Raw genomic sequence first — 27,103 nt, 5'->3', positions numbered from 1 at the left:
ACCTTGGTAGTTGTTTTTTTGTTTTGTTGGGATTTTTTTTTTTTTTATTATTTTTTTTTTTTACATTCTCCTCACTGTGGATACATAGGTTAAAAAAGAAGCAGTTCTGTAATCCCTGAGTACTGCAAATGAGTTCCAGACAGTTCAGCTAACGTTGAAAAAGATATATCACACTAGGATAAACAAACGTACAACGTTGAAGATGATAATGTCAGATCTGTATATGAATGGCTTAGAAACCTGAGGCACATAAATATGTTCCACAGATCACCTCATTATCTTGTTTAACAGAGTAGAATACTTCAACTGGAGGACTTTTAAATCAGAGAGCTGCACTGACCACACGAGGTTTAACAAGAACAAGTACCAAATTCTGCACCTGGGAAGAGGCAACTCTGCTACACATACAGACTGGGAGATGAAACACAAGAGAGTAGCTCTGCTAAAAGGGATCTGGGGTTCTTGGTTGACAGTAAGCTGAACAGCAAGTCAACAGTGTGCCCCAGCAGCCAGGAAGATCAGCTGTCCCCCAGAGTGCAAACACAGCACTGCTAGCCAGCTGAGGAAGTGACTGTCCTGCTGTACACTGGTAGAGCCTCACCTTGAGTACTGGTGCAGTTTTGGGCACCACCATACAAAAAGGACATAATACTATAGAAAGTGCCCAAAGGAGGGCTAAAAAGATGGTGAACAGTCTAGAGGAGAAGATGTATGAGGAGTAACTGAAGTCCTTTGGTTTGTCCAGCCCAAAGTAGAGGACACTGAGGAGGGAGTCTTCCACAGTCTTCTTCTTACCCTAGCTTCTCCTTTTGTTAGCCTAGCTTGCTGGACATAATTGTTGAGCGACATGAAAGCTGATCAGATTGAATATGAGGTAAACGTAAAAAACAATGGCATTTTAGAAAAAGAAACTGGAACCCTTGTCTACATATTTCTCATGTCCTACCTTCAGGAAATTTTTCCATCCCTATATCCAACAGGTTTACCATCTACTGCTTATCTTGACCTCTACCATGAGACAAACAGAGGATCAAGAGACTTCCTCCAACACATCTCTTCAGTGAAACATGAAGGGAACAAACCCAAATCCCAGAGTAAGAAATAACTATCATTTTGTACCCTTTCTGTACAAAAATATAATTGTTTGCTTGCTTTTGTAGATTCTTTTCCTTTTCTTTCTAGCAGATTTGATGAGATCACAAATTTGTTTGCATACCAGGAAGGCAAGATGGATTCCCACACTGAACAACTGCAACATTTTAGATTTTACCTACTTGACACTCGAGAAAAACCTCCCACTAAAAGCTATTACCATGAACAGGAAATATTTTTCATTACCTAAAACATATGACAGCAGCACTCTCTCTACATTCTATTATTATTAATATAAAATTAAACATTTTTAAAATACATTCCTCAACCAATTTCACAGACAGAAATTGTTTCATATCTGCCTTAACATATTTTCTTAGCTTATCAGTTTATTAAACACTTATCTTAGTTTATTTATTATTAGTAAATATTTTTTAATTCAATCTCATTTAAAAAAGCTTGAGTTCAGAATCACCTCTCTACTTTTAAATACAGAACAGTATAATTAAGAGAACATACGCACTTCTATGAATTCTAACAATTACAAGGTTTTCCTCCAGCACTTGCCAATTTTCTGTCTACCTTTTCATCACTGCTATGGCATCATGGGAAATTTTGATGCTCAAACCTAAAGACTCCACAGTGTCTTTTGCAGGTGTTATTTGGTGGTGGGGGGAGGGGTTGAGTATTTTTTCTTTTTTGGGGGGGTGGGAGGGAAGGGGCATGTTTGCCTGAGGGAGGAGGGTTTGTTTTGGCTTTCATTCAATGTTTTTTGACTTTAATCCAAACAACTTGGCTCCCTTCTGGCAATATATTTTTTCTGAGCACTGATTGTTTGTTTGTTTGTTTCTTAACTCTACAGATTTAAGAATACTGGGGATTTCTGCATGTAAATTTCTCCTGTTTCAAACTCCAATTGATATGCTCTGCGGGGATCGTCAGAAATAATTGTTTTCCTGTGGAGAATTTTTTAATGATATAGCATAATATGATTTACTGTGAAAATGCAGATGCCTTACTCTGCTGTTCTTACTTCGGTAAAATACCAATTGCATTCACAGGGAATGATCCTTATCTGAGCAAGCAGCAAATGCTCCACAATGAACACACCATTAATAGTAATACAATCTGTTCATGTGCATACAGCATTCTCCATTTAGATCAACTTATAATCATCAACTAATTCATCCCTGAAATGAATTTAAAAGGTTTTTAAAGTTAAAAAAAAAAAAAGAACAACAAAACAAGCAAATAAAAAAACTGAAACAAAAAGACAACATATACCACGCCAATGGGAAATGAAGCAAAACAAAAACAATAAGTTTCCATTTTACTACAGAAAATTAAAATGTAGCAATTTAAATGGGCACACAAAAAAAGTAATCCTCTAGTAAAAATCAGCTTTCATAGTTTCTGCTACCACATGTGATACTGATAATTCTAAGTTAAAAAAAAAAAACAAAAAAAAAACCACAAAACAAAGAAACAAAAAAAAAAAAAACCACTACAACTGGATGCATAATAACATATTGTAAAGGTTCACTTGTATCCTTGGAGAAATAAAGCCGCTGGAAGAAGCTGTTAACAAATTCTTCTTACAGGCTAATAATCCTACAACAAAAAGTAATGTAATAAAGCAAGTAAGCCATTTTACACAGTGATACATATAAAACACTGAAATGCTACAAAGTTATAAAAATAGACATTAAGCAGTGATTTCTTTCAGGGAGTGTAGTGATAGAATAAGGAGTAATTACCTTAAAGAAGGTAAATTTAGATTAGACTTAAGTAAGCAATTCCGTACAATGAGAGCAGTGAGGCACTAGAAAAGGTTGCTCAGAGAAGTTGTGGAAGCCCCATCCCTGGGAGTGCTCAGTGCCAATGGGACTTCAGGCAACCTCATCTAGTGGGAGGTATCCCTGCTCGTAGCATGGGTGGTCGGAACTGGATGGTCCTTAAGGTACCTTCAAACCCAAACCTTTCTGTAATTCAATGATAAGACAGAACGCTTTCAGAGTATCACACTTACATATGTGAATTCCTTTTTCTCATGTCTTGTCTTTCACTCAGTGGGTATAAAATGGACACCTCAAGCTTGTAATTGAACGTACTGTTAATACTTGTTCTTCACCTTCTATTTCAACTATATTTAGCATTCAAGCACAGAAAAGGATAAGAATTCTTTGATCACCGTGTGAACTGTAGTGTTCTTCAAAGAACTAATGATCTTGAAATTATGTTGCCTCAAGGCTGAAACAACTCGTGTCAGATTCACACAAATCATCTCTGCTCTAAACAGAATTATGTAACTGCAGAAGTGTTACGTCTGTAATTCTGAACATGAGAAACACAATGAATACACTTTCTGTAAGTAAAGTACCAATAAAGTATCTGCAGCTGTGCTAATTCTTATTCATCTGCTTCAGACAAAAGTTCAAGCTTTTGGTTGGCAATAATCAGAATTAATACCAGAACATTCACATATACATAAAATAAAGCAAGCTGTAATAGCATTTCAAGTGCAGTCAAAATATGTACTGCGCTTTGTATAAGTAAAGACGCTCCTGATTTGCCTATCATAGTAGGCTATTCATTCAGTCAGGTTTAATTTCTGAAACAAAACAGCATGTTTCTTAAATTGTGATTCCCACAACTCCTTAAGACTCCCAATCAATAGGCTATACACAATTCCTGCGTTAACCACTAAGAAATAGCAAAAGGATTAACTAAGTACATGCCCTTCATTTGTTATTCAGTTTTCATTTAACTACACTAACCACCGTGAGAACTGAATGTGAATGTTAGACTGAAGTAGCATAACTAAACATCTATGTTGTGTAACAAAACACTGCATGCTCAGTGCATCGTAATGGGAATTAATTGAAAAAGTCATACCTGTGGGCACAAAGTCTCTATGTGATTAGCTGCCATTTGGACAATTTTCATTCCGTCTTCATTTGTTGACAACGAACAAGCAAGATTAGCAACCTTAAATAAACAAATAGTTTTATAAGTAGGTATTCATCCCCATACTACCAAACTTAGCAAAGGCATCTCTGCAAGGAAGACTTCATTACTTGGGGAAATTAATTTGTCCAACAACATATCTGAAGAAGAGAACTTTGCAGAAAAAAAAGGGAGCTGTGGAAAGAGGGGGTTGGTAACAAGGAATCTCATTACCTCTCACCAGTTCAAGTTCACCATGTAATACCTGCAGTATAATGTTTATATAACTTAAGGAAATTTCAAATTAGGATCCTATGGCTTCTTAAATCCCTTGTGGTTGTTTTGTTGCTTGTCAGAGCCTTTCAAATCATATATACAGCTATGTTTTTTTTAAACTTACTTATTTTTAAGTCCTCAAGATCCAGTCAGACTTGCCATGATTTGATACAATGAAATAGAGTGACTATGCCCTTTGTCATACACAGATCATTAATTAGCTGTAGAATTACCTAATGAAATAGTCATGTCAGTACAATTTATATTGAGAATATATAAGAAAACATGAAATATATGCAAGTTCCAGTTTATCTTCTGTTTAACTAAATGCAGTGGAGATACAACTTCTTTTATATGAAAAAAAAAGCCTTCCTTCAAGGTTACACAACTCAACAACTTAGCAAAGATGAAGGAAAAAGAGCACACTCTCACTTAAGTTAACTGCAGCTCAACAACAATCCATTGTAATGGGCTGGCTTGACAAATGCACAAGAGTGCCTTTGGGACACCAAGACCCAGTAGATCTTTTCATTGTGCTGAAGCCGTGTAAGGCCCTTACGTAAATTACTACACTTCCATAGCTTTGATAATCCTTTGCTGAAATAGCTGTATTTACACATGCATCACTCTTACATTAACACAGATTAAGAACTGCTTGAGAAAAAGTCCTCTGTAGTGCTGCTGCTAACAGCACAGATACAAAACAAATAGGCATACTTAATTTGTAATTATTCACAAGTCATGAAATGAACTGCATGGCCCAGGTGCCAAACAATAAAAACAAATCTTTATTTATCAACATTTTAATAGACTTTCCAACAAAGAATAATTTAATAATGTTCTGTTATCAGAATTTTCTATTTACTTAATTGATATAAATCATTAAAAAGAATCTGTTAGTCCAAGGACAAGTAAATTACTCTTTCCTTCCAAAATTCTGAAGCGAATGAGGGGTAGAATGCGCGGCTTTCCATGCACAGCTGTGTCTCCTTAGAAATAATTTATGAACCTTTTCCTGTTGTTCCAACAATTAATTGGTTCCCCACATAAGTAATATAAAAACAGTTTTAGGATTGAAGAATTTCAGTTTTCATAGTTGCACTTAAACTATTCTCTTATTTTAGACAACTGCATTAATATTTTTTAAATACAATATTTGAGAAAAACTGTTCCTATTCTCAATCTTCTCCTCATGAATCTTAGTTTTATGTATGTCTTGGTAATGGTCTAATCCAAAATTCCAAGCATTGGGAACTTACAATAAGTTATTTTATGACTAAAACAAACATAAGACTATGTTATTTATACTAAAGTCTTTTAAAAATCAAAACAGTTTTTGAAAAAGTAGTAGTCAGTCACTGTATTATAATATATTAATTGTGTTACAACATTTCAGCTCAGTTTTAGGAATACATATTGCATTGCCATCCTGACAGTGAATTTACCTCCTTGCCTTCATTTTACTTGACATTAGGAAATCTTTCACTGCCATTCAGATAAAATTTTCATCTACTTATTATGTCATGAGCCAACATTACAAACAGGAAGCACTACTTTCACAGCAGCCCTCACGCATAACTCATGTGTAAGTAATAGAGCTCTCTGTCATCTTCAGTAGCTGATTAAATCAACAGCTATTCCACCTAAAAGACAATCCAGATAACAGTAAATCATCATCATCATCATGGTCTCAACCATAAGTATACTAACTCTTAAGTCATTTCCCTCACTATGTCCTGGAGAGATCTCTTTGGTACTACAAACTAAAACATAAAATCAAGTTGATTAGTTACATAAGGGCTGCTCCAAAAGTAATGCTTCCTATTTTGTCATGTTGGCCCACAATGTCAGAGGCAGATGTTATTTTTACGGTAGTAGAGGTTGAACCTTCCTGCAGTATCCCATCACATGTTGCAGTCTGACAGATGGCAACAGAGGCACAGTCTGACAAAATGATGTCTAACACGGAAGTGCAGATGAAACAAAAGTGTGTAAATTAACTCCTCCACGCAGAAAAAAATGTCACCCCTGACATTCATAGACACTTGCTGAATATTTATGGAGAAAAAAACAGCGGATATGAGCACAGTGAGGCATGGGAGGTGCGTTTCAGCAGTGGTGACATCAACAGTGTGTCACCTCCACTAGCGCAGATATTTACAAGTGCAGCACGCAGACTCTTGACTGCTGGCCAAAATGCCAAATGGTGACAACAGTGAAAAACAAGTGTTTTGTAGCAAGGTTTTTCTCTATCAAACAGTGTTATTGTGCTCTTTGTATCTGTTGTTGTTTCTATAGAAATAAACAGAAGGCTTTACTTTCAGAGTGACCTATATATTAAGCTGTTTATCATCTGCTGCCAGAGTTTCTACTTAATTTTTGTATTCCTTATAAAATGCCTCAAGATACTTCCATTTAGAAGTAACATTAGTATTTTTTATTTTTTTTCAGTTGTTACTCTTGTGGAAACTATACTGAAAATAGATTTAACATTCATTTTGTTGCTATTCCTGCCTCTTTTTACTTTTTACCTCCTACTCTTCCAGAAACATCCCTGACTGCTAGTTTAAATATTCTGACACATTATACTTTTACAAGCCTGTATACCTATCTTCTGGTTCCCTCTGCATTTCTCTTTTATATGCCTCCATGTCTTTCTTCTTCTGCAGAAGTGAATTACGCATTACGCCATTAATGCCATAATCATTACTGGTTTAACAAAATTAGCTCTACACTGTACACTGGAGACTAACCACTTCCCCTGTTCAATTGTAACCAACTACCTTGTTAACATGAAAACACTCCTCAGAGCATTATGTAACAGTGCTTCCTCTAACATTATTTATCAGGCATGCTAGAGATTTTATTTTGGTATTTAATCAGTAAAAGGATATTTGAATACCAATGGACTAGACTGCTGCCTATTTTCAACTAACATAAATCAGCAGTCTGTTTATTACAAGTTCTATACATGCTCAGGTAAGTTTCATTTCATACACGTCATTTTGAAAACTGCTTTGACAATCTGGGTCACACACAAAATAAAAATATAAAATTAAAAACACAGCCCATTGAAGCAAAGATGACATGTGTGAAAGTGAGAACTCCACACAATAAACATTTCAGAAATAACTTACTTTTATCTAAGTGTCAGGCTTAACGCAGAATCTCATTTAGCTTTCTCTCACTGCTATTCATAAAACTAAAGACAGCTGAAGAACTAGGTTAAAGATTCCTTCTCCAGATCTCAGCATGCAGAGCTAATTTACAGTATTACTTTAATAAATCTAAACATTCTTAGCATTATACATCTCAGAATATGGCTGTGTGTTTTTCCAGTTGTGAGACCTGCAACTCCAAGTGGATTATTCAGCTGACTACAATATGAGCCAACTTCAACAATAGTAGCCCAGAATTACTATCAAAAATCAGTGGTCAGTATTAAAGCAGTATGAAGACACCGAACAGGTAACAAGGAGAAAATTCATAGAAACATAACATGGGATTAACCGTAACTGACAGCAGTTGACAAACAAAATTGCCCTACACTGCTCTGAAATTTATCATCATAAAACAGATTTACTGTTAGTTAATGTTTTAACTAACATTACTATTACTAAACCTGGGCAGAATACACAAAACCAAAGATATTTGAGTGGGTGCATATTCAGGGCTACAGACACCATTGAACCAGCATCCAATGCTTGAGTAACTGGTTAGTGAAGTTGCAAATCTCAACAGCATTGACCTGCATCTATTTGCCTGCTGGAATACTCTACTTTGTATTTATTTACAAATAAAGCATTTCACTCCTTTGTCGAACACTTAGACTCAATACATCTGCCCTCATCACAGTCAGTTACACAAAATAAATTCACTCCAGTATAAGAAACTGTCCTCTCCCTAAACAGCCACTCTAACTACAAACATCTACAGTGACTTGGATCAAAACAGCCTTCATTTCAGATCTCAATCAGCAAATAAAGAGATTAAATGGTAGATTTTGCCTTGTTCAGCCTCATTAGGTTCATGTAGCTCACTTCTCAATTTTCACCAGGTCCAGGATGGCATCCCTCCCTTCTGTTTTGTCAACTGCACCACTCAGCTTCTGCCATCAGCAAACTTACTAAGGATGCTTTCAATCTCACTATATGTGTCATTGGAAAAGATGTTGAAGTGCACTGGTCTCAAGATAGGTATTTAGGATACACCTCTCATCACCGGCCTCCATCTGGTCCTAGACCCATTAACAACAATACTCTGGATGTGACATCTAACCAATTTTTTACACATGAAATAGCACACTCTTCAAATCCACGTTCTCTCCAACTGAAAGATAAGCATATGGTGTGGGACCATGCCAAAGTCCAGGTAGATGACAGCAGTTGCCTTTCCTTTGTCTACCAATGCCGTCACTCCAACTCAGAGGGCTACCAGATTGGTCAGACACAAACTGACCTTGGAGCAGCTGTGCTGGCTGTCTAGGTCACCTCTCCATCTCATACATGTCCAGTTTCCAGGAGGATCTGCTCCATGACCTACCTAGGCACAGATGTGAGACTGACCTGCCTACAGTTCCCCTGGGCTTCCTACATCCCTCTCTTACGAACAAGAATGGTATTTCCCTTTTTCCAATCACTGGGGATTTCACTTGACAGCCACAACTTTTTGATTATGATGGAGAGTAACTTGGTAATCCACATTAGCCAGTTCCTTCAGGACCCTGGGATGGCAAGTCATCCAGCCCCATAGATCTGTATACCTTCAGTCCCTTCTGGCAGTCTCTGACTCATTCTGCTTTTACAGTGAAAGGGATTTTGCTCGCCTGATTGATGCCTAGAGGTTCAGGGACTCGAGAGGCATGGGAAGTATGAATGCCAGTGAAGACCGAGGCAAAGAACTTGTTGAGTACCTTAGCCTACTCTGTGTCTGCTGAAGCCACTTCTCCCTTCTCATTTATCACAGGGGGTACATTCTCCTTGGTCTATCTATTCTGAGCAGTAGAAACCCTTCCTGCTACTTTTCACATCCTTCACCAAGTCCAGTTCCATCTCCACCTTGCTCTTCTTGATCTATTCCCTGCATGTCCAGATAGCATCCCTGTATTCTTTCCAGGCCACATAGCCCTGCTTTCACTGCCTGTACATGTCCTTTCTTTCCCTCCGTTTGACCAACAGGTCCTTGTTCAGCTATGCCAGTTTCCTGCCTCTTCTGTTTGATTTCCTATGTTAGAGGATGGAGAGCCTGTCTTCTTAGGAAGGTAGCATTGAAGACCTCTGTCCCATTCCTATGTTCCTAAGAACAGTTTCCCATGGCATCCCATTCAACAATTAATTAAACAGCCGGAAGTTCACTCTCCTGAATTTCTGAGTCCTGACTGCTCTTTGTAAGGCCCATATTCCTCAAGAGCACGAACTCAACTAGGGAACAATTGCTATAGCCCAGACTGCCACCAGTCTTAGCCACTTCAATGCTCTCCTTTGCGCTGGTGAGTGTGAAGTTCACTTCTGGTTGGTCCGTCCAACATGTGGATCAGGAAGTGATCCTCAATGGATTCCAGGGAGCTCCTGGATTGTTTGCAGCCATCTGCATTGCTTTACCAGCAGACATCTGGCTGATTTAAGTCCTCCATTAGGTTGCAAGTCTGCAAGCACCATGCCTCCTTAGCTACAGGAAGTCCTTGTCAACAAGCATGTCTAATCAGGCAGTCTGTAGTAGACCTCAAAGCAACGGATGTCCTTTATTGGTTTGTCCCTAATTTTAACCCAGATGCTCTCAACATAATTATGACTATTTCTCAAGAGGCAGATGTTCACAATCTCTCAATTTCTTAACATAGAGGGCAACTCCCATGCCTTCTTCTGCCTGGATGTAGGAAGGCCCTACAGAGAGATCTAGACAGGCTGGATTGCTGGGTTGAGGCCAACAGTATGAAGTTCAATAAGACCAAGTGCTGGGTCCTGCACTTTGCCCACAGCAAACCCAGGCAATGCCACAGGCTTGGGGCAGAGTGGCTGGAAAACTGTGCAGAGGAAATGGACCTGGGGGCTCTGGTTGACACACAGCTGAACATGAGCCAGCAGTGTACCCAAGTGGTCGAAAAGGCCAATGGCATCCTGGCTTGTGTAAGAAATAGAGTTGCTAGCAGGAGCAAGGAAGCAATCATCCCTTTGTAATCATCCCTGGTGAGGCCACGCCTCAAGTACTGTGTTCAGTTTTGGGTCCCTCACTACAAGAAAGACACTGAGGCCCTGGAACATGTTCAGAGAAGGGTAATGAAGCTGGTGAGGCATGTGGGCACAATCTTGTGAGGAATAGTCGAGGGAGTTGGGATTGTTCAGTCTGGAGAAGAGGAGGCTCAGGGTGACCTTGTCACTCCCTGCAACTACCTGATAGGAGGATGTGGTGAGGTGGGAATTGGACTCCTCTCCCATGTAACTCGCAACAGGACTAGAGGGAATGGCCTCAAGTTACACCAGCAGAGATTTAGGTTGGATGTTAGGAAATACTTCTCTAAGAAAGTGGTCAGGTGCTGGAATGGGTTGCTCAGGGAGGCAGTGGAGTCATCATTCTTGGAGGTGTTCATGAAACATTTAGATGTTGTACTGAGGGACATGGTTTAGTGGGTAACACAGGTGATGGATGGTTGGACTGGATGATTTTAGAGGACTTTTCCAACCTTGGTGATTCCATGATTCTTTTCTTTCTATCTCTTCTGAAAAGCTTGTAGCTCTCAATCATCATGCTCCAGTTGTGCAATTCATCCCACCAGTTGTGTGATAGTTTTCTAACCATGTCATGGCTTGCAGCTCTTCCTAGCTGTTTCCCACACTGCGTGCACTGGTGTAGAGGATCTTCAGCGAGGTTCTCAACAGTGTTAGCTTCCTCAAGAAGCTCCTGACATTCCTTAGAGATGAGTTTAATCAAATTTGAGGTTCTTCCTTGCTGCTTCCTAAAACGATAGCATTATTTATCCCCTTCTACATCAAATCTAGTTTAAATTTCCACTGATCAGTCCATCCAGCTTGCTTCCTGAAATACTCTCGTCCCACCTTGTTGGTTATCTCCCATCCAACAACGTGCCCAGTTTCTCATATATTTGTATTCACATGCACACATTTTTGTAAAAAAGATTATGTCAACAAAAAGAAAAAAAACAAACACCTAAGAGCAAAACCACTAGTTCACAGTCTTGAAATTCTACAAACAACATAAGTTCACAGACTCTAGAAATAGCCGAAGGAGTAGTATAACATACCAACTAATGAGATAAGACTGTAATTTCCCACCTTGCTTAAGGCTTACACCAATAGGTTTAGTGACTTCCTAGAATCATCCTACTTTTCTCCGTAGATATTTAATTAACCACATCAATGCTGCAAAATAATAGACAGAACTATTCAACCCTGTATATCAACATACATGGTTAGTAAGCTGGAAAACAATAGCGCCAAGTGAAGGCAGTGTTTACTAACTAACAATTAATTGTACAAATTGGCTCCTATAATTAAAATTCAAATTAAAAAATGGATTTCAATAATGTATGAGAAAGAAAACGGTAACAGTTCTTACTGCATGACAGGTAGGATGTTACCTGGACCCTTAGGCATTATCCTCGTCAATCCTGACAAGCTCTCTCCCTTTAAATGAAAGCAAAACATTTTATAACAGAAGACCTTTCACTGATATCTACACAGAACTGTAGTCAGAAGTTCTCCTGCCCTCCAGAAACCAAGTCAAAAGAAGTTGTATACACTTTTGCAAGATACAGCTTGTGGCAATGTCTGAATTCTAGCAACTTGGGACCTTTTCCTTACTCTGGGAAGACATCTCCCATCTTAAAAAGAGGACAAAATTTACTGGAGAGAATCAAAAGGTCAGTGCCTAAGGCACTTTATGTAGCTCCCAAACCAACAACTCCTACATCATACATACAAAAACATCAGTTGAGTTTGAGTAATTCTTTTCAAACACCTCTTTCAATAATAAGAAAATAACATTTCAGAACTTCACATATGTTAAATCTTTTAATACTCTTGGAACGTTTTTCTTTAAAGCTACCTTTTCCCAGCATTCCATCAAAACAACTAATCACAGCCTTATCTTCGCAATTTCACTTCAGTCATTTTCCATAAATCTGTGTTTCTGACAAATAGATAATTGTTTCATCACAGCAAAATTGATGTGTGTACCAAAGCAACAGACAAGCAGGAAACTACCTTTCACACCAAAGGCTGGTTTCACAAATGAATGGATTTCTAATAGGCAATGACAATTCAGCCACTGCAGCGCCTTTGCCAGCTGTAACACGATATTCCTATATTAAACATCTCTGCTGCTTTTCTCCAAGCACTTATACACAATGCCAAGTCACTGTTAAGTAGTGTGGCATCCTCACAGCACATTAAAAAGCAGAAAAAAAAAAAACAAACAACCTTGCATTCAGGTAACTTCTTGTTTTTACGTTTTACAATTACCTGGATGACTCATTTTTTTTTCCTACTAAACTTTCCAACAATTGCAATGCTGACAACTTCTGTTTCCTGGAACTGAAAGGAGAATAACTCAGAGAAACATTTGTAAAGAAAAGTACCTTAATGATCATCCGAAAGTAGTGATGAAGTCTTTCATACACCCTTGATCAATGCAGGAAACAATCACAGAACATATGTGTATCAATTCTTTCTACCATAAACTAAAAATGCAATTATTTTTTACATATTCAAAGGACATTATACAACTTCATATTCGTAGCATTATTTAAAGATCTTTATTCTTCTGATGCCTCTGAGCAGGTATTAAAAAAAGTATACATATCCAGAGAAGACATATACATATAACGCTCTTTCAGTGAGCAGCTTTAAGGGTAAGTAGTAGCAACAAATGATTAAGTACAAATACAGACTAAAATACTGCTCTAATCCAAAGTGTCTCTCTCTCATTTTCACTGGTGACAGGCCATTCATGTGTGCTCCTAAAAGACTGATATTGTTCACATAAAGTACTTAATTCAAAAAACAAATCATTTTGAATAGAAACTGAAACTAATTATTTAGCAATCTAGAAAAAGAAGGTGCATCTCACATTGCTTCATGTCATTGCTTCATGAGCTGATTTTTTAGACTGAAATTTTGGATTTTCTAGTTCAGAAAGCTAGGTCTTAAAAAGCAAGGCCATTAGGCTTAGCATTCACAAAAGGTTAAGTAGCACCTCTTAACATTAACAAGTTTAAAAAAAAGGATGAGGAAATTCAACTTCCAGAACACATAAACCCTTGTTTTGCAATCTATTCTAAAATCTCAATCAAGAAACATGCAACAAAAATATGTGTCTATCTCATTTTGTTGGACAAGAACTCAGCCAATCACCGTCAGTCACAGTGTACCATAAACTCCGCTCAGTTGCAGAACCTTCCACAAGGATGGGAGTGTCAAGACAACACCATGGAGCGTTGCCTCAAAATAATGGCTATGAAGACACTTGCTAGACTGATGGAAGTACTGGGAGGTAAAGGTGAACTCACCAATGTCTACTGCATTTAGTTCTTGGCAATATTACAAGCAATCCTGTCCCTGATTTGTATTCTTTTATCACTTTTTGTTTTCCCCACTGAACAACAATCAGCTCTGCTGCACAGGCATGAAAGTCTTGAAGCTTGGGTGTATGCTAAACCCATTGAAAAAACCCTGCATACTAGACTGAGTAAAAATTTTAAATTAAATTCTAAAGCTAAGAACATGAATAGGAAGCTTTTCATGAAATAGACCGATTATATTTACGGTGGTTATAAAGTACTATTATAAGGCAATCCATAATTTACTCATACTAAAGTACAGGTATATAAGTACATTAGATAACTGAAGTATCTTTAAAGGAAAGTAAATGTTATACTGACCCAGTGGTAAAAATCTGATTTCCTCCACAGCATGTAAAAAATTGAAGACATGTTTATACATTCTCTATATTCTGCATTTCAAGTCCTTTAAAAACATAAATTAACCCTCTCATTTCTATTTTTCCTTAATTCTCTCAGTTAAATAATTTTTCCCAGGTGTATTAGTTTTACTTCTCCTCTTAGCGCATAGGATCATGAGCTGTGCTCCCGTAGCTACTATAAAAGCCATCTATACACAGCAATTCCAATAGCAGTGAAGCTGGAAGTAATCTCCTAGCTACAGTTTATATGGAATAAATTTTGTACTAACAAATGTTTCTGTATCACATGAAGACTTTCTGTCACTTAAGTTCAAATGTTTATAATACGAATTCCTTCACTGATTTGTATGATGCATTATCTATTCTAGGAAAACAAAATTTACAACCAACATTTACATATAAAATCATTCAGGTTTCCAAACTGCAGATGAACTCTGTAGCAACCAGGAAAAAGCTTGCATGCATACTCACCACTAAGTACCTACATACCATTCAAAGACTGTGCTCCTAACAAATTCACTGAAAAAAAAACTCTCATTGAGCTTATAGCTCTTGCTTACAGAAAACCAGCCTTCAAAAAAGGCAAATGAATTCCCTGTTTATCATTGCAAAGTGATGAACACATAAGAAACAATCCTGACACATATAAACATCCATCCAACAAGATTTACACCAGTTACTAAGTTTCAAAGGAAACAAATTTCTGAGCAAGGAAGCAGGAGTATATAGGAGTATAACCCATAAATGATTTCTAAAGAAGGCTGATAGGGTACTTGTTAATTAAGATAAAATTTGAAAAATCACCATGAACTTCCCTCCACAAAAATACACAGGATATTGCCACCCACTCCTTTACCAGACTATCTGAGTAGAAGCAAACTGATACTGGTTGACTGACGACAGAGAGAGAGAAGATGACTAGATGATGTAATTCTGTCCCGACTCTCGGAAGAAGGCTCATGGGGTCTGGTAACAGCTGCCTGTGTTTTTCAGAAGGATAACGTTTCAGAAATTTGACATGAATAGAACAATTCAGATGAAAGGATTCATCTAAGACCAGCTGCCTGACCATTTCAGGGCTAACCAAAACTTCAGTAGATTAACAAGGATATTAACCAAGTATTTCTTGAATGCTGATAAACACGGGGCACCAACCACTAGGCAGCCCGTTCCAGTGTTCAATATCCTCCCAGGAATGAAATTTTTCCTAACGTCCAGTCTGAACCTCCTGTGGTGCACCTTTGTGCTGTCCCCGTGTGTTCTATCATCAGTGACCAGGGAGAGGGACTGGCGTTTCTCTTTCCACTTTCAATACTATTTTAGCACTTATTAAAAAGTTTAATGTTATGATACTGAAGTGTGAGCAATGCAAACTGACATGTTCATGTTACTGCATACTGCATTAGTTTGGTTTCTTTTAAAGAGCTTTTCCAGAACAGTAACGTACTGAAAAAAACCATCTAACAGTAAGTGCCTTTTGTCTTAGCCAAGTTGTCAAAAACAAAAACATCAAACATCTCTGTTGAACAACTATCACTTGTCTTTCTTATGATGAGAAATTCTAGTCCACGACATCCTATTCTTCTTCCTAATTTCCTTGTTTTCTTTTTGAAAACAAGTTCAGCTACTATACTTAATTTTACGTATGCAGTTAGGTCTCGAGAGTGAAATGATTTCTCCTGTATTTCACCTTCAGAATTATTCTGTTATGGGCAACAGGCAACACAGAAGAGTTCTGTCAAAACTGAGATTTCTGGGGAAATGCCATGGAATCACAATCATCACAATTACTAACAATTTAAGAAACTTCTGGTTTCTGAAGTAATCCAAGAAACAAATAATTGCCAGTACACTTGTGCGCCAGCTGTCTCTATGCCATCAGCAAAAATATTAACCAAGCACAATGAGCTGGAATCCCTGTTGAACCAAGATTACTCTCCCTTAGGAGCTTGCATAATTTACAGTACACCCCACCTCAACAGCTGAGGTCAGTCAGCTATGTAGTATGGTAAGTACACCCCTCAGAAACAGAATTCTGGTCTTCTGGATGTTTATCTTTTCTTCATTTGCTTCATACTTATGCAATAAAAACTGTGATTAAGAGGATTAATGAAAACATCACCGTTTATCACCTGAAGGTCAATCCATAACAGAGAACTTGAGCCTTATTTAATCAATTACATAAAGGTGCAAAAATTCTCATATTATGAATTCAGAAATTACTGCAAGGTGCTAGAACTTTGTAAGGCCCAAAATATCAAGGTTCAAAGCCCTAAAATTTTCCTGTGGTTAAAAATACAGGCTTTACTTTAAGATAATTAATTTTTTTCCACAATTTTCTCCATTCACCACTAAGAAAACAGTAGCTCTCCATTAAGCATCCTTCTAATAACTTCAATATATTAAGAACAAATTACTATTTTTGAAGGCATCCTTCTACCTTGTCTATAGTCTTCCAATTAATGCTGATAGGTTCTTTTCATCAGAATTGTAACTGTTTTTGCATTTAAAGCATTTGTGCATTTTTCCTCTGCTGCTTGTTACTTCTCAAAAAGCTCCCACATCCCTACAATTACCACTTCCATCTTTAAAATACCTTTTTGCATGCTTACTGCAAACAACCAACCGGAGCAACATCCAAAAACATCAAGCTTGTTGGTACAACAATGAGAATGACTACACTCTTTATTGATGGCCATCACATAAACTTTTAAACCAGGTCAATTTGTTAGAGGACTCTATTCAGCGCAGTAATAAATTTTAGCTTACATACGAAAGCAGAGGTTCAGGCCTAACTCTTGATGCTGCTAGCATTAACTTTGTGTTTTAGGAATTAACTTCCATTTCCAAACAACTTGCAGAAAAAGATATCTGTAAGTAAAGATAGAAAAGTTTTGTTGTTTCGCATGTTTGTGGCCTTTTTTTCATTTGTTTTTATAGACACATTGTTTGCTACATAGTCACAGATTTATATAAAATTAGCATACAGTTAGCTGAACTGCTAAAACAGATGAGATAAAATCTTGGGATTTAACATAATTGAAGCAATGAAAAACCTACAAGAAAGGAACTCAGCTATTCTCACTGATGTGTTATTAACTAACTCCAGCCTGAACAAGCAGGCTACATACTGGTCTACTAGAACTGAGCAAGTGGGACAAAAACAAGACTACTAAAGTGGCATTCTGAAGCACACACCTGAGAATGCAAGTAAGTTAGCAGACTGAAGGGAGTTTTCATCTCAATAACAAATAATTGTGTTAACTTGCTAAGTAAGAGTCTGAAAAACATCAAGAATGAGATATGAAAAAAAAAAAAGTTAATTTAGCATGGATAGATTGATCCTAGATATTAATATGGTAATGTAAATCCACTTCCCATCCCATAAGAATCCTGCTTAGAAGAACTTGTCCTATTTACAAAAAACAAAGAAAAAAACCCACACTCCAGTTCTGTCTGCAGATTGCACTCCACGACATAATCCTGCATCCACCTGTGGGGAGCTGCTGTGCATTGTTATGCATATGAGTTCCATAAAATAAACAGTAATACGAAAATGAGGATGATGATACACTCTGGAAGTCAGAGTATTTGTTGTTTTGACACAGATGTAACTACACGATGATACAACAGGAAGTTTATCCTGTATAAAAGAACAACAGTAGCAAGCGCTAGGAAAAAAAAAAAAAGAAAAAACAAAAGGACAAGCCTCAGATTTTATTTTTTTAATGAAATTCCTTAGCATCTAACTGTGTGAAAACTAAAAGACTGCTGAATAGTAGTCATTTTTCTTGTCTTCTGATTATGCTCTGAAAAAGAGCAATAAAAGATTCTGCTCTCCTTTGATATTCTCAACATTAACAAAGATGCTCCAATAATCATTTTAACTTCTACAGATGTAGAGTTTTGCAATTAACAAAAGTAATTTTGTTTTTCAATAGCAAAGCAAAATCAATTATAAAGAACATGTAAATAAACGTAAAGATATTATCTTTATTTAGTGCTGAACAGTCTGGAGCATTCAGTCATAGAAATGGGTGATCCTTGGCACTGAGAATAATTAATTCATACTGTCTCTAAAAGGGATGGAAATACAGATCTTGCAGTTGTCAGTACTTCAATATGTAAAGCAAAAATCCATCAATAGATGTGGATTAATAAATCCCATTTCAGTTTAAGCTATCTGCTACAAAATTATGTGTTACCTAGGATGGCATTTTGGGGTTGCTGTTGGTTTTAATTTTTCAGAATTCTAGTCGTTTTTTCCCCAATAACTATTAGCTCTGAGTAGAAGAAAACTTACACGAAGGAATGTAATCCTTTCCTACCAGATGTTTAGAGGTTAAAAAACAATCACAAGGCTTCTTGGAGGTTTGCTGTATGCTCCACTCAAGAAAGAACAAGAATTAGATGATTTTATTTTGCCAACTTCATTTAGAACTATAACGAGTTGCCCTCAGCATCCAATTTTCTGGGCTAGTATAGTTAAAATTTGCCATACAACAGTTAAAAATTACAAACAAATTTAGATAGTGTGACAACTGAGAAATATCTTTCCCCATTGTATTTGAAGAGAAATACTCAGTATTTTTGCAGAAACTAGTGGCAGATGTAGAAAGCCAAGGAACAGAACAGTGGCCCTGTTCCTTGTCTGAGAAAAAGGAAGCGTTGTCATGCCATATCCTTTTTATTAACTGTCAGTAGATTTCTTTTGATTGTCAAATATAATAATTTCAACTCTGCTGAGTTTCGCAAACATTTTGATTAATATGTTTGGGTTGTGAATATGCATATACATAAAGAGGCTTTACAAATAAATAAGCAACTAAGCAACTCAATTTTTTCATAGAAATTGCACCAAGTAGCAGGCTTCTATATTGAAGGAATTAATTCAGATAAACCTTACATGGACATTCTTAATCAAGTTGAATGTTGATTTTCAGTTAGATAAATGAATTTATCTTTATTCCAGTCTCTATCACTAATCCATGCGACAGAGCCATTTTTCCTCCCTTCTTCTACAGTCTACCTAAACTTTTTTTCCCAAGACTAGGGATCCAGGTAAGGGGCCACAGAACTAACTAAGCATGACATGCCAGGACCAAAACTATAAGCAAAGTTCTTCCAACACATTTTAAATGATTTTAGAAGTAGCTAAAGTAATAAGAGCCAGTAATTTATTTTAGCTTTTATTTTTTTCCATACTATCATATTTATTAAGAAAATTAAATATTTTTAATACTTTTCATATTCTTTTTTCATTTTTTCATAAAGTAACAATATGATTCCTTGAGGATGACAGAGTGACAGAACAGGCTGCCCAAAGAGGCTTTAGACCTTCTCTGGAGATATTCAAAACCCACCTGGACACTTTCCTGTGCAACCTACTGTAGGCAACCTGCATTAACAGGGAACATGCACCACAGAACATCTCCAGGGGTTCTTTCCAACCTCTATGATTCTTTTTTTTTTAAGGGCATGTAGTAACAGGACAAGAGATGGTTTAAACTGAAAGAGGGCAGAGATTTAGACTAGATATCAGAAGAAATTCTTTACTGTGAGGGTGGTGAGACACTGGAACAGGTTGCCCAGGGAGACTGTGGACGTCCTCTCACTGGAAGTATTCAAGGCCGGGCTGGATGGGGCTGTGAGCAATCTGGTCTAGAGGGAGGTTTCCCAGCCCATAGCAGGGAGTTAGGACTAAATGATCTTAAAGGTCCTTTTCCAAACCAAATCATTCTACAATCCAACGATTCTTATTGTTTGTTATGATTCAGTACTGTAACTTCAGCTACAAAGTTACTAAATTTATTTCACTCTACGTATTTTTAGAACTCAAGAATCTTTCTCCTTTAGGTCTTTTAACATCATTTAGAAAGATCTTCAATACGTGTTGGATTTCATTCATTAGAAACCTTTATATCAAATGATATAAAGGTTTGTTTGTTTTGTTTTGTTTTTAAATTAACCCTTGCATGTATCTGCTGTTGTATTTCACTACACTAAAATATCTATGCACTTACACGTACATGCTACCTCTTACTGTCAATTATCAGCAATAGAATTCACCTTAGGAATCCTACTTTGTGGTAATCAGTATTTCTTGTCCAACAGAAACAATGGAACACAGTCAAGACAAAAAAAAAAAAGTCAAGAATTAGGCAGTAGGCAAAACCCTTAAGTTTGTGTATCACAGTACTACATCTGACTTCTGTATTACTAGATCAGGCTACAAAGAATATGATACATTTGTGTACTGAGCAAAAACAGATGAAGAACACAAAGTTCACTTCATCATTGCCTCCACTTCTATTAAATCCCTCAGTCTCAGCTTGGTATAGCTGACCTTTAACCACAGCAGCAGGAAATTTGCATCTGTGCCAAAAGAAAAGACAATCAGAGGATTCCTTCCTGCTCCCATCAAATTCCTTTTTTAATCTCAAGTTCACCTAGTCTATCACTCCGCTTCTCAGAAATCATTACATCTCTGATAGAACAGCTCAGGAGAACAGCCTGTCAGCTTTCCCAAACAAGAAATTTCCAGTTACAGAATACAGGATATATTTTTTAGCTTGTGTAGACAGCATATTTCAGTCTTCCATTTTATCTGTCTTTTGTTCACTATCACATATTTGATCACAAAACACTATTGCATAATTGATCACATCATAAACTGTTTTCATCTCCAACAGAAGTAAAACACAAGCTAGAACACAATCTTCACTAAAAGCAGGCATATCTTAAAAGGCATAATAAGGAATGTACAACCAAGTCCCCTAAAGCTTTTCATGACAATTTTGATAACATAACTAGTGTTATTTTCTGATTCATTACAGAGCAAGTTTTAAAAATTTCTAAAAGAACATTGAAGTGTTTCCATATAAACAAGTACCACCTTGAGATGCGCAATTTCATCATAACATTTTAAATGAAAAGGCATTTCAAATCAAAACCTAAATGCATGAAATCCCAAAACAGTTAATTTTCATTGTTTAGAAATATCTGTACCAAAATTAATGCATTAGATTATGGAATTAAAACTAAAAATATAATTTTCTAACCAAAATATACTTTGGGGAATTTATTTTAAGGAAGATTCACAAAGATAGAGACCTTATCTCTAGAGAGATCTCTAGAGAACCTTAACCCAAATATGGTTTTGTTTTTTTTATTATTTCTACAGTTCATCTTGATTTTATTATTACTTTTATTATTATTCAGGCAAATATTTGATAAAGTATGTGCAGGATTAAGGTGTAGAGTAGCCAGAATAACTTCCATTTGAAGAATGAATAATGTAACCTTTGATTTTTATGAAAATACCTCAGCTACAGAAGCTTCATATTCAATATCCACTTCCCATACGGAGGGAGTTCAGTGTAATAGCCCAGGTGGTGTTTGTGTTTTGGCTTTTTGGGGTTTTTTTTTTTTGTGCTTTGCTTGTTTGGTTATTTTTTTTAATTTTTTTTTTTAAATCTATGTAATTAGGACTACTTTGTTTCCTCTGTACATCTGAAGGCACTACTGACATTCATAAACAAGAGATTAAGTTTGGAGAACTTACTGCACAAAAAGTACAAAGATGTAAGCCTAGGCATCTCAAATATTTTGCCACTGCCTGAGCTCTTCAAACACCAGCACCATTCACAAACCACCACACTCCACCAATAATATTCTTGGAAGGTGTAATTAAGAGGGTTGCTCTGAAAGTAATGTTTCTTGTTTTGTATTGCTGGCCCACAACACTGGAAGCTGACGTTGGTGGGATGGCAGTAGAGGTTGAACCTTCCCACCAATATCCTGTTAGATCTTGTTGCTATATGACAAATGGCAGCAGAGGGGCAGTCTGACAGAATGGTGTCTGATATGGAAGTGAAGGTGAAGAAAGACTTGCCACTGAATTCTTCCATGCAGAAAAAATGGCTCCCACTGACATTCATTCATGTGCGCTGAACATTTATAGAGGCCAAACAGTGGATGTCAGCACAGCAAGGCAGTGGGTGGTGCTTTTCAGCAGCGGTGACAGTGACAGCTGGGTCACCTCTGCTGGTGCAGATATTTATGAGCATGGCATGCAGACTTCCATTCACTGCTGGCCAAAATGCCAAATGACTATGTTGCCTATGGTGACCACGTTGAAAAATAGCATTTTTTGGCTGAGAATTCTCTCTGTCAGTGTTGTTGTGTTCTTTGTTGTATTTTCCACAGAAATAAATACGAGCCATTACTTTTGGAGCAACCTACATAACATCTCAAACCTCTTAGCACATTTTTTTAGACAAAAGATAGAAGCTCTAGGCCAAAGAACAGTTAATAAAATCAGGAGACAGATAACAAAAGAAAACAAGGAAGAACACACCTTGAGAAGTTTTGATTTGCTGATTAAAATAGAAACCACAAAGCATCTCTCAATATTTAATGAAGTACTTCTAATTTCCATATCAAATTCCCTGATGGGGAAACCTTCACAAGAAAATGAACCTACAACCTCTAACTCGGTCTACTGTATTTATCCAGAAAACTATCTCATAACCTACTATTCAAATATCCTTGATCTTTTAGAAAAAGATGGGAAAAAATGCACTAAGACAGTGAAGATATCAAATTCAAAACTGTTATGCGGAGCATAACAAAATGCAACATAACATTTGTCTAAAAAAAAAAAAAAAAAAAAAAAACCACACCCAACTTTCCAAGGTACAATTCATTTCACCTCACTTCAGCTATCTAGAAAAAAGAAGGTGAAACTAATAATTCAGACTAAAAAGGACAGGCACTTACAAAGATAAATAATCTTTAGGAAATAATTATCTTGGGTTAAGAGTAAGTTGGGGTAGATAAGGCCTTATATTGAAAAAAAGACTAATACAATCTCAGAATACCTGACTTTTCTGCTTAGAAAGGAGGACAGACCAAACCAAATGAATAAAGCAATATCGGTGGTTACTAATGCAGGGAAAGGATTCTTATCATTTATTTTAATCTGAATTGAGAAGTGAAGGCTTAAACTAGAAATAGCACAAATACCAGTGGTCTGTTTTACTTCTTAAAATGGATTTGCAGTTCAATGCTACAACATAAAATTCGCTACATTATCTATCACCACTGGATGTACTGGCAGCAGTATTACAATCAATTTCTTTGCAAGTGGAGAGCTGAATATACAAATACACCGGTCTTGCTGGTCTAGGTTCAAAAATTTATTTTAAAAACTTCTCCATGCAAATGAAAATGTAAAATCAATTCAGCAACAGCAATAATATTTAAAACTGACTGAATCATAGAAAGTGATAACATACTAACTTCTATAAAGGGCTAATTAGACTAAGAAAACTTGATTCAAACGTTGGCTCACTGATGATTTTGAAAATACATTATGAATGATGTGTTATGCTTTCCTGTTTCTGTTTTGAATTGATATAATCTAATTACTCATTAGTGCAACACTAGCATCATCACTTCAGCTAAACAATGTTGTATGAAGCACGACCAACTGGAACAATATTTTTAATGAAATTACTTACAGAAACTAACCTCCAGATGATGTTTTTGTTTGGACAAAATTTCAGCTGACAGTGTATACATCTGATTTTATAACACATGTTGAATTTCAAAATTTATCTTTCTGTACTAAAAAAAGCTTTCTATTTCCCTTTCTTTTTTAATGTCATAACTATGTTTTACAGGAGCAATGCTAATATTCAGCAGAAATGGACAGACCTGTTTACATACACTCAGCAACTGAAACATGGCCTTCATGAGGTTGCCACGAAAGTGCTCGACTGTTAGCTGTACTACACATTCCATAGTAAGATCCAGGCATGTAGATCCTGCTACTCCTCCAACAACAGGATGCGGAGGAAACACGTGGCCTTGGTAAAAACCCAAGCAGCAGAGTAACTAGGAAGTCACAAAATCACAGCTGGCACAGAGAGATTTAGCTTTTTTTTTTTTTTTTTTTTTTTCCCAACCCAAACCAAAGAAAAAAGTAAAGAGGAAAATAACAAAAAACTTAAACCAAAAAAAAAAATAAAATCATAAAAACACCCCTAAAACCCTTTTTTTTTTTTTTTTTTTTTTTTTTTTTTTTTTTTGCCATGGTATTTAGAGAAGAAAATAAAATAATTACTTACAAAGATTTGCAAAGAGACATCAGGTTACTGAATGACTAGATGGTAAAACAGAGGGTGACGTTCAATCTAGAGAATGTGAACAGTTATTTAGGGGAAAAAAATGAAGACTATCTAGTATTAGTAGGGTGCGCTTGCAGCCCACAAGGACAACTGTATCCTGGGCTGTTCTCCAAGGCAGAAAATAGGGATTGCTAGCATCTGAGCTGCTTTCTAGGTGTCAGAGCTTACAAGTAACTTCAAGAGGTTGTATGTTGCATGAAGTGTATTTGCACCTGAAAAAAAGTTTTTCTTCTTAAAAGTATTTTGTATATAATAATATGGACTGCTGCATTTCCAGCACTGGCTTCTGCTATACGATCTGTTGCCCACACCAGAATTCCTCATATATGACAACTACACACAGATGTTAAAACTGCCTTCCTATCGATATTGCAATTGTCTGATATCTCATCTACTTATTTATTAGTTTTTTGATTTATTGTTGCTGTCTTATATAATTCTTTGCAAGTAATTTCACTTAGTTGCTTAAAGCGTTTTACCTATAACTGTCATATCCATTGCTATTCCATAGCTATATGGCATATCCTGCCCACAGTTATACCTTAGTAAGTCACTTCAATTATTCTCAATTACAGAGAAGCTGAAGCTCAATTCTGCAATGGTGTACATGAGTAGTATTCCAGCCTTGTATTTCATAACCTGAGAACTGTAGGAGGATTTGGATGATTTTTTTTTTATATATTTTTTTTAAAGAATGAAGGGAATAAATAATAAAGGAATAAAAAAAAAAAAAAAAAAAAGAGAGAGAGAGAGAGAAGAAAGCGAGTACTCTCCGGCAAACATGGAAATAATATCTGCTATTTAAGAACTCTCTAATCAAATGCAATGATGCATGAAAACTTCATGGAACCTGGAAACATTGTACAGAGTTAGATCTTCAATTACGTGATATCCAACTCAAAATTGCACAAACAGCATCACATTATGAAATATATCCCTAACAAAAGGCATGGAAGACATCCCAAAGAGGACAAGTGATACTTATAATCAGAAGTTTCACCACCGAAAAGTAAGTAAAGTGATAAATAAGATGGATAATACAAGTACCAAAGATTCAAAACCTATTTATTTCTTTCCCATTTGTCTTGTCTTTCTTGCATGATCAAGCTCTCTGGCAACTCATTTACGTATATCTGATCTCTCTAGGCTATCAATTACCTACGGAACCATGTTCAGTTGGAAAACAAGCTGCAGAAAATTAAGATTACTAAGATCTAATTCTGTCTACCTGCTGTGTTACTCAGTAAATTAAAGCAACAGTACAGTACAATGTTAACTTTCATTTAGAAAAAGTATTTTCCAAGTAACATCTTTTGAAATGCTAAAAACCAAAATATGTTTCCAATTCACTGCTTCAATGTATTTAAATACTCCTCAATTTATATTAATTGAATTGTGATCTCACTTTCCACATGACATTTGCCATATTCTTTTTCTTTGCTGACACTGTTGAAAATGACTGATTTTTTATTTGTAATCAGGTAGGTCTGCTTGTAGGTACAAGGTCTCTTAGTGACCACTTGCTTAGCCATTAATACTTCTTCATTTATTTTTTCTTTACTTCTGGTAGGCTAGTAGCTGATAGATGCAGCTAACTACTATCTAACTAATGTTCTGGTGAGCTTAGCAGCATAGTTTAACAAAAAGCCACTGAATATCAAACAAGCTCCTGAGAAATAAAGTATTTTAAACCAATATAAGAATTTTCAAATTCATTATTTCAGTTCCGGTGTATATCCTGAAGATAACGTCAACTGTACACTCATTTTGAACAGCTGTGTATGATGTAAGCACCAGCAGAGAGACAAGTTGGAACAACTAATCACACAAGAGCACATGACACTGTGTGCAGGCTCTGTTAAAGCCAGTTACTGAGAACATTTCATTAAGTATGTACTCTTCACTATAGGCACTATACGAAGTTACAACATAAATATACACACACACATTATGTATTTACATACACACAAAGATTAGTCTACTACGTCTTAGAACAATTGTCTTGTAACAATTTGATCTATTATTCCCTAAAAATCACACATTTCTCAAAGAATATTTCTGTGGAAATGCATACAATATTTTCTCAAAGCAGAATTCGCCTCCATCAAATTTCTACTCAATCAAACAGTGTAAGTAGACATCACCACAAAACCCACTATCTTATTACATACCATTACATAATATAAAATATGTACATACTGTACAAAAGTAGAGTATGTTTACTATGGCCCTAGGCAATTAATGCATTCTTACCTGAAATACCACCTTAATTCTTTCATGGTATTTGGCACCAAAGGGAATACTGCAGAGGCAATTTACTTAGGCCATGCAGTTAGAAAAAAAAAAGTGTAAGACCATCAAACATACCTCCACAAGTCTGCTGGTATGTTCTCGAAATATTGCAGCATATTCTTTTATTTCTTTTTCTCTTCCATTTTTAGCAGCTTCAATGAGAACTAGAAGCGGAACAGTGGTATCTAAGAAGGAGTCTGAGATGTGATCTATAATGGCTTTACGAAGCTGCAAAACAAAGCATTATATTAATACCAGCTATTTACAAAATTCTACTATACACACACCGCATTATGCATTAACAAACTGCATTTGTGAGTAAAGTTCACTGTCGTGATATATTAGTATAACAAACATGCACACACTTC

At 36.4% G+C, this 27,103-nt stretch overlaps 1 protein-coding gene across 2 annotated transcripts in view; it reads right to left on the bottom strand.

The window, feature by feature from the left end:
• Positions 1-27,103, bottom strand: part of CTNNA3 (catenin alpha 3) — a 408,816-nt gene that overhangs the window by 136,960 nt on the left and 244,753 nt on the right. For both annotated transcript variants that reach the window (XM_042817894.1, XM_042817895.1), the window contains exons 8-9: positions 26,811-26,963; positions 3,988-4,080 (exon numbers count right to left, since the gene is read on the bottom strand). In XM_042817894.1, coding sequence (XP_042673828.1) covers positions 3,988-4,080; positions 26,811-26,963 — 246 coding nt within the window. The remainder of the gene's footprint in view (positions 1-3,987; positions 4,081-26,810; positions 26,964-27,103) is intronic.

This window comes from Centrocercus urophasianus, unplaced genomic scaffold (assembly GCF_019232065.1).
Source record: "Centrocercus urophasianus isolate 14NV4802_14NV808 unplaced genomic scaffold, USGS_Curo_1.0 seq_17, whole genome shotgun sequence".
NCBI lineage: Eukaryota > Metazoa > Chordata > Aves > Galliformes > Phasianidae > Centrocercus > Centrocercus urophasianus.
Note: the sequence above shows the minus strand (reverse complement) of the source record. Positions and strands in the feature narration are given on the sequence as shown.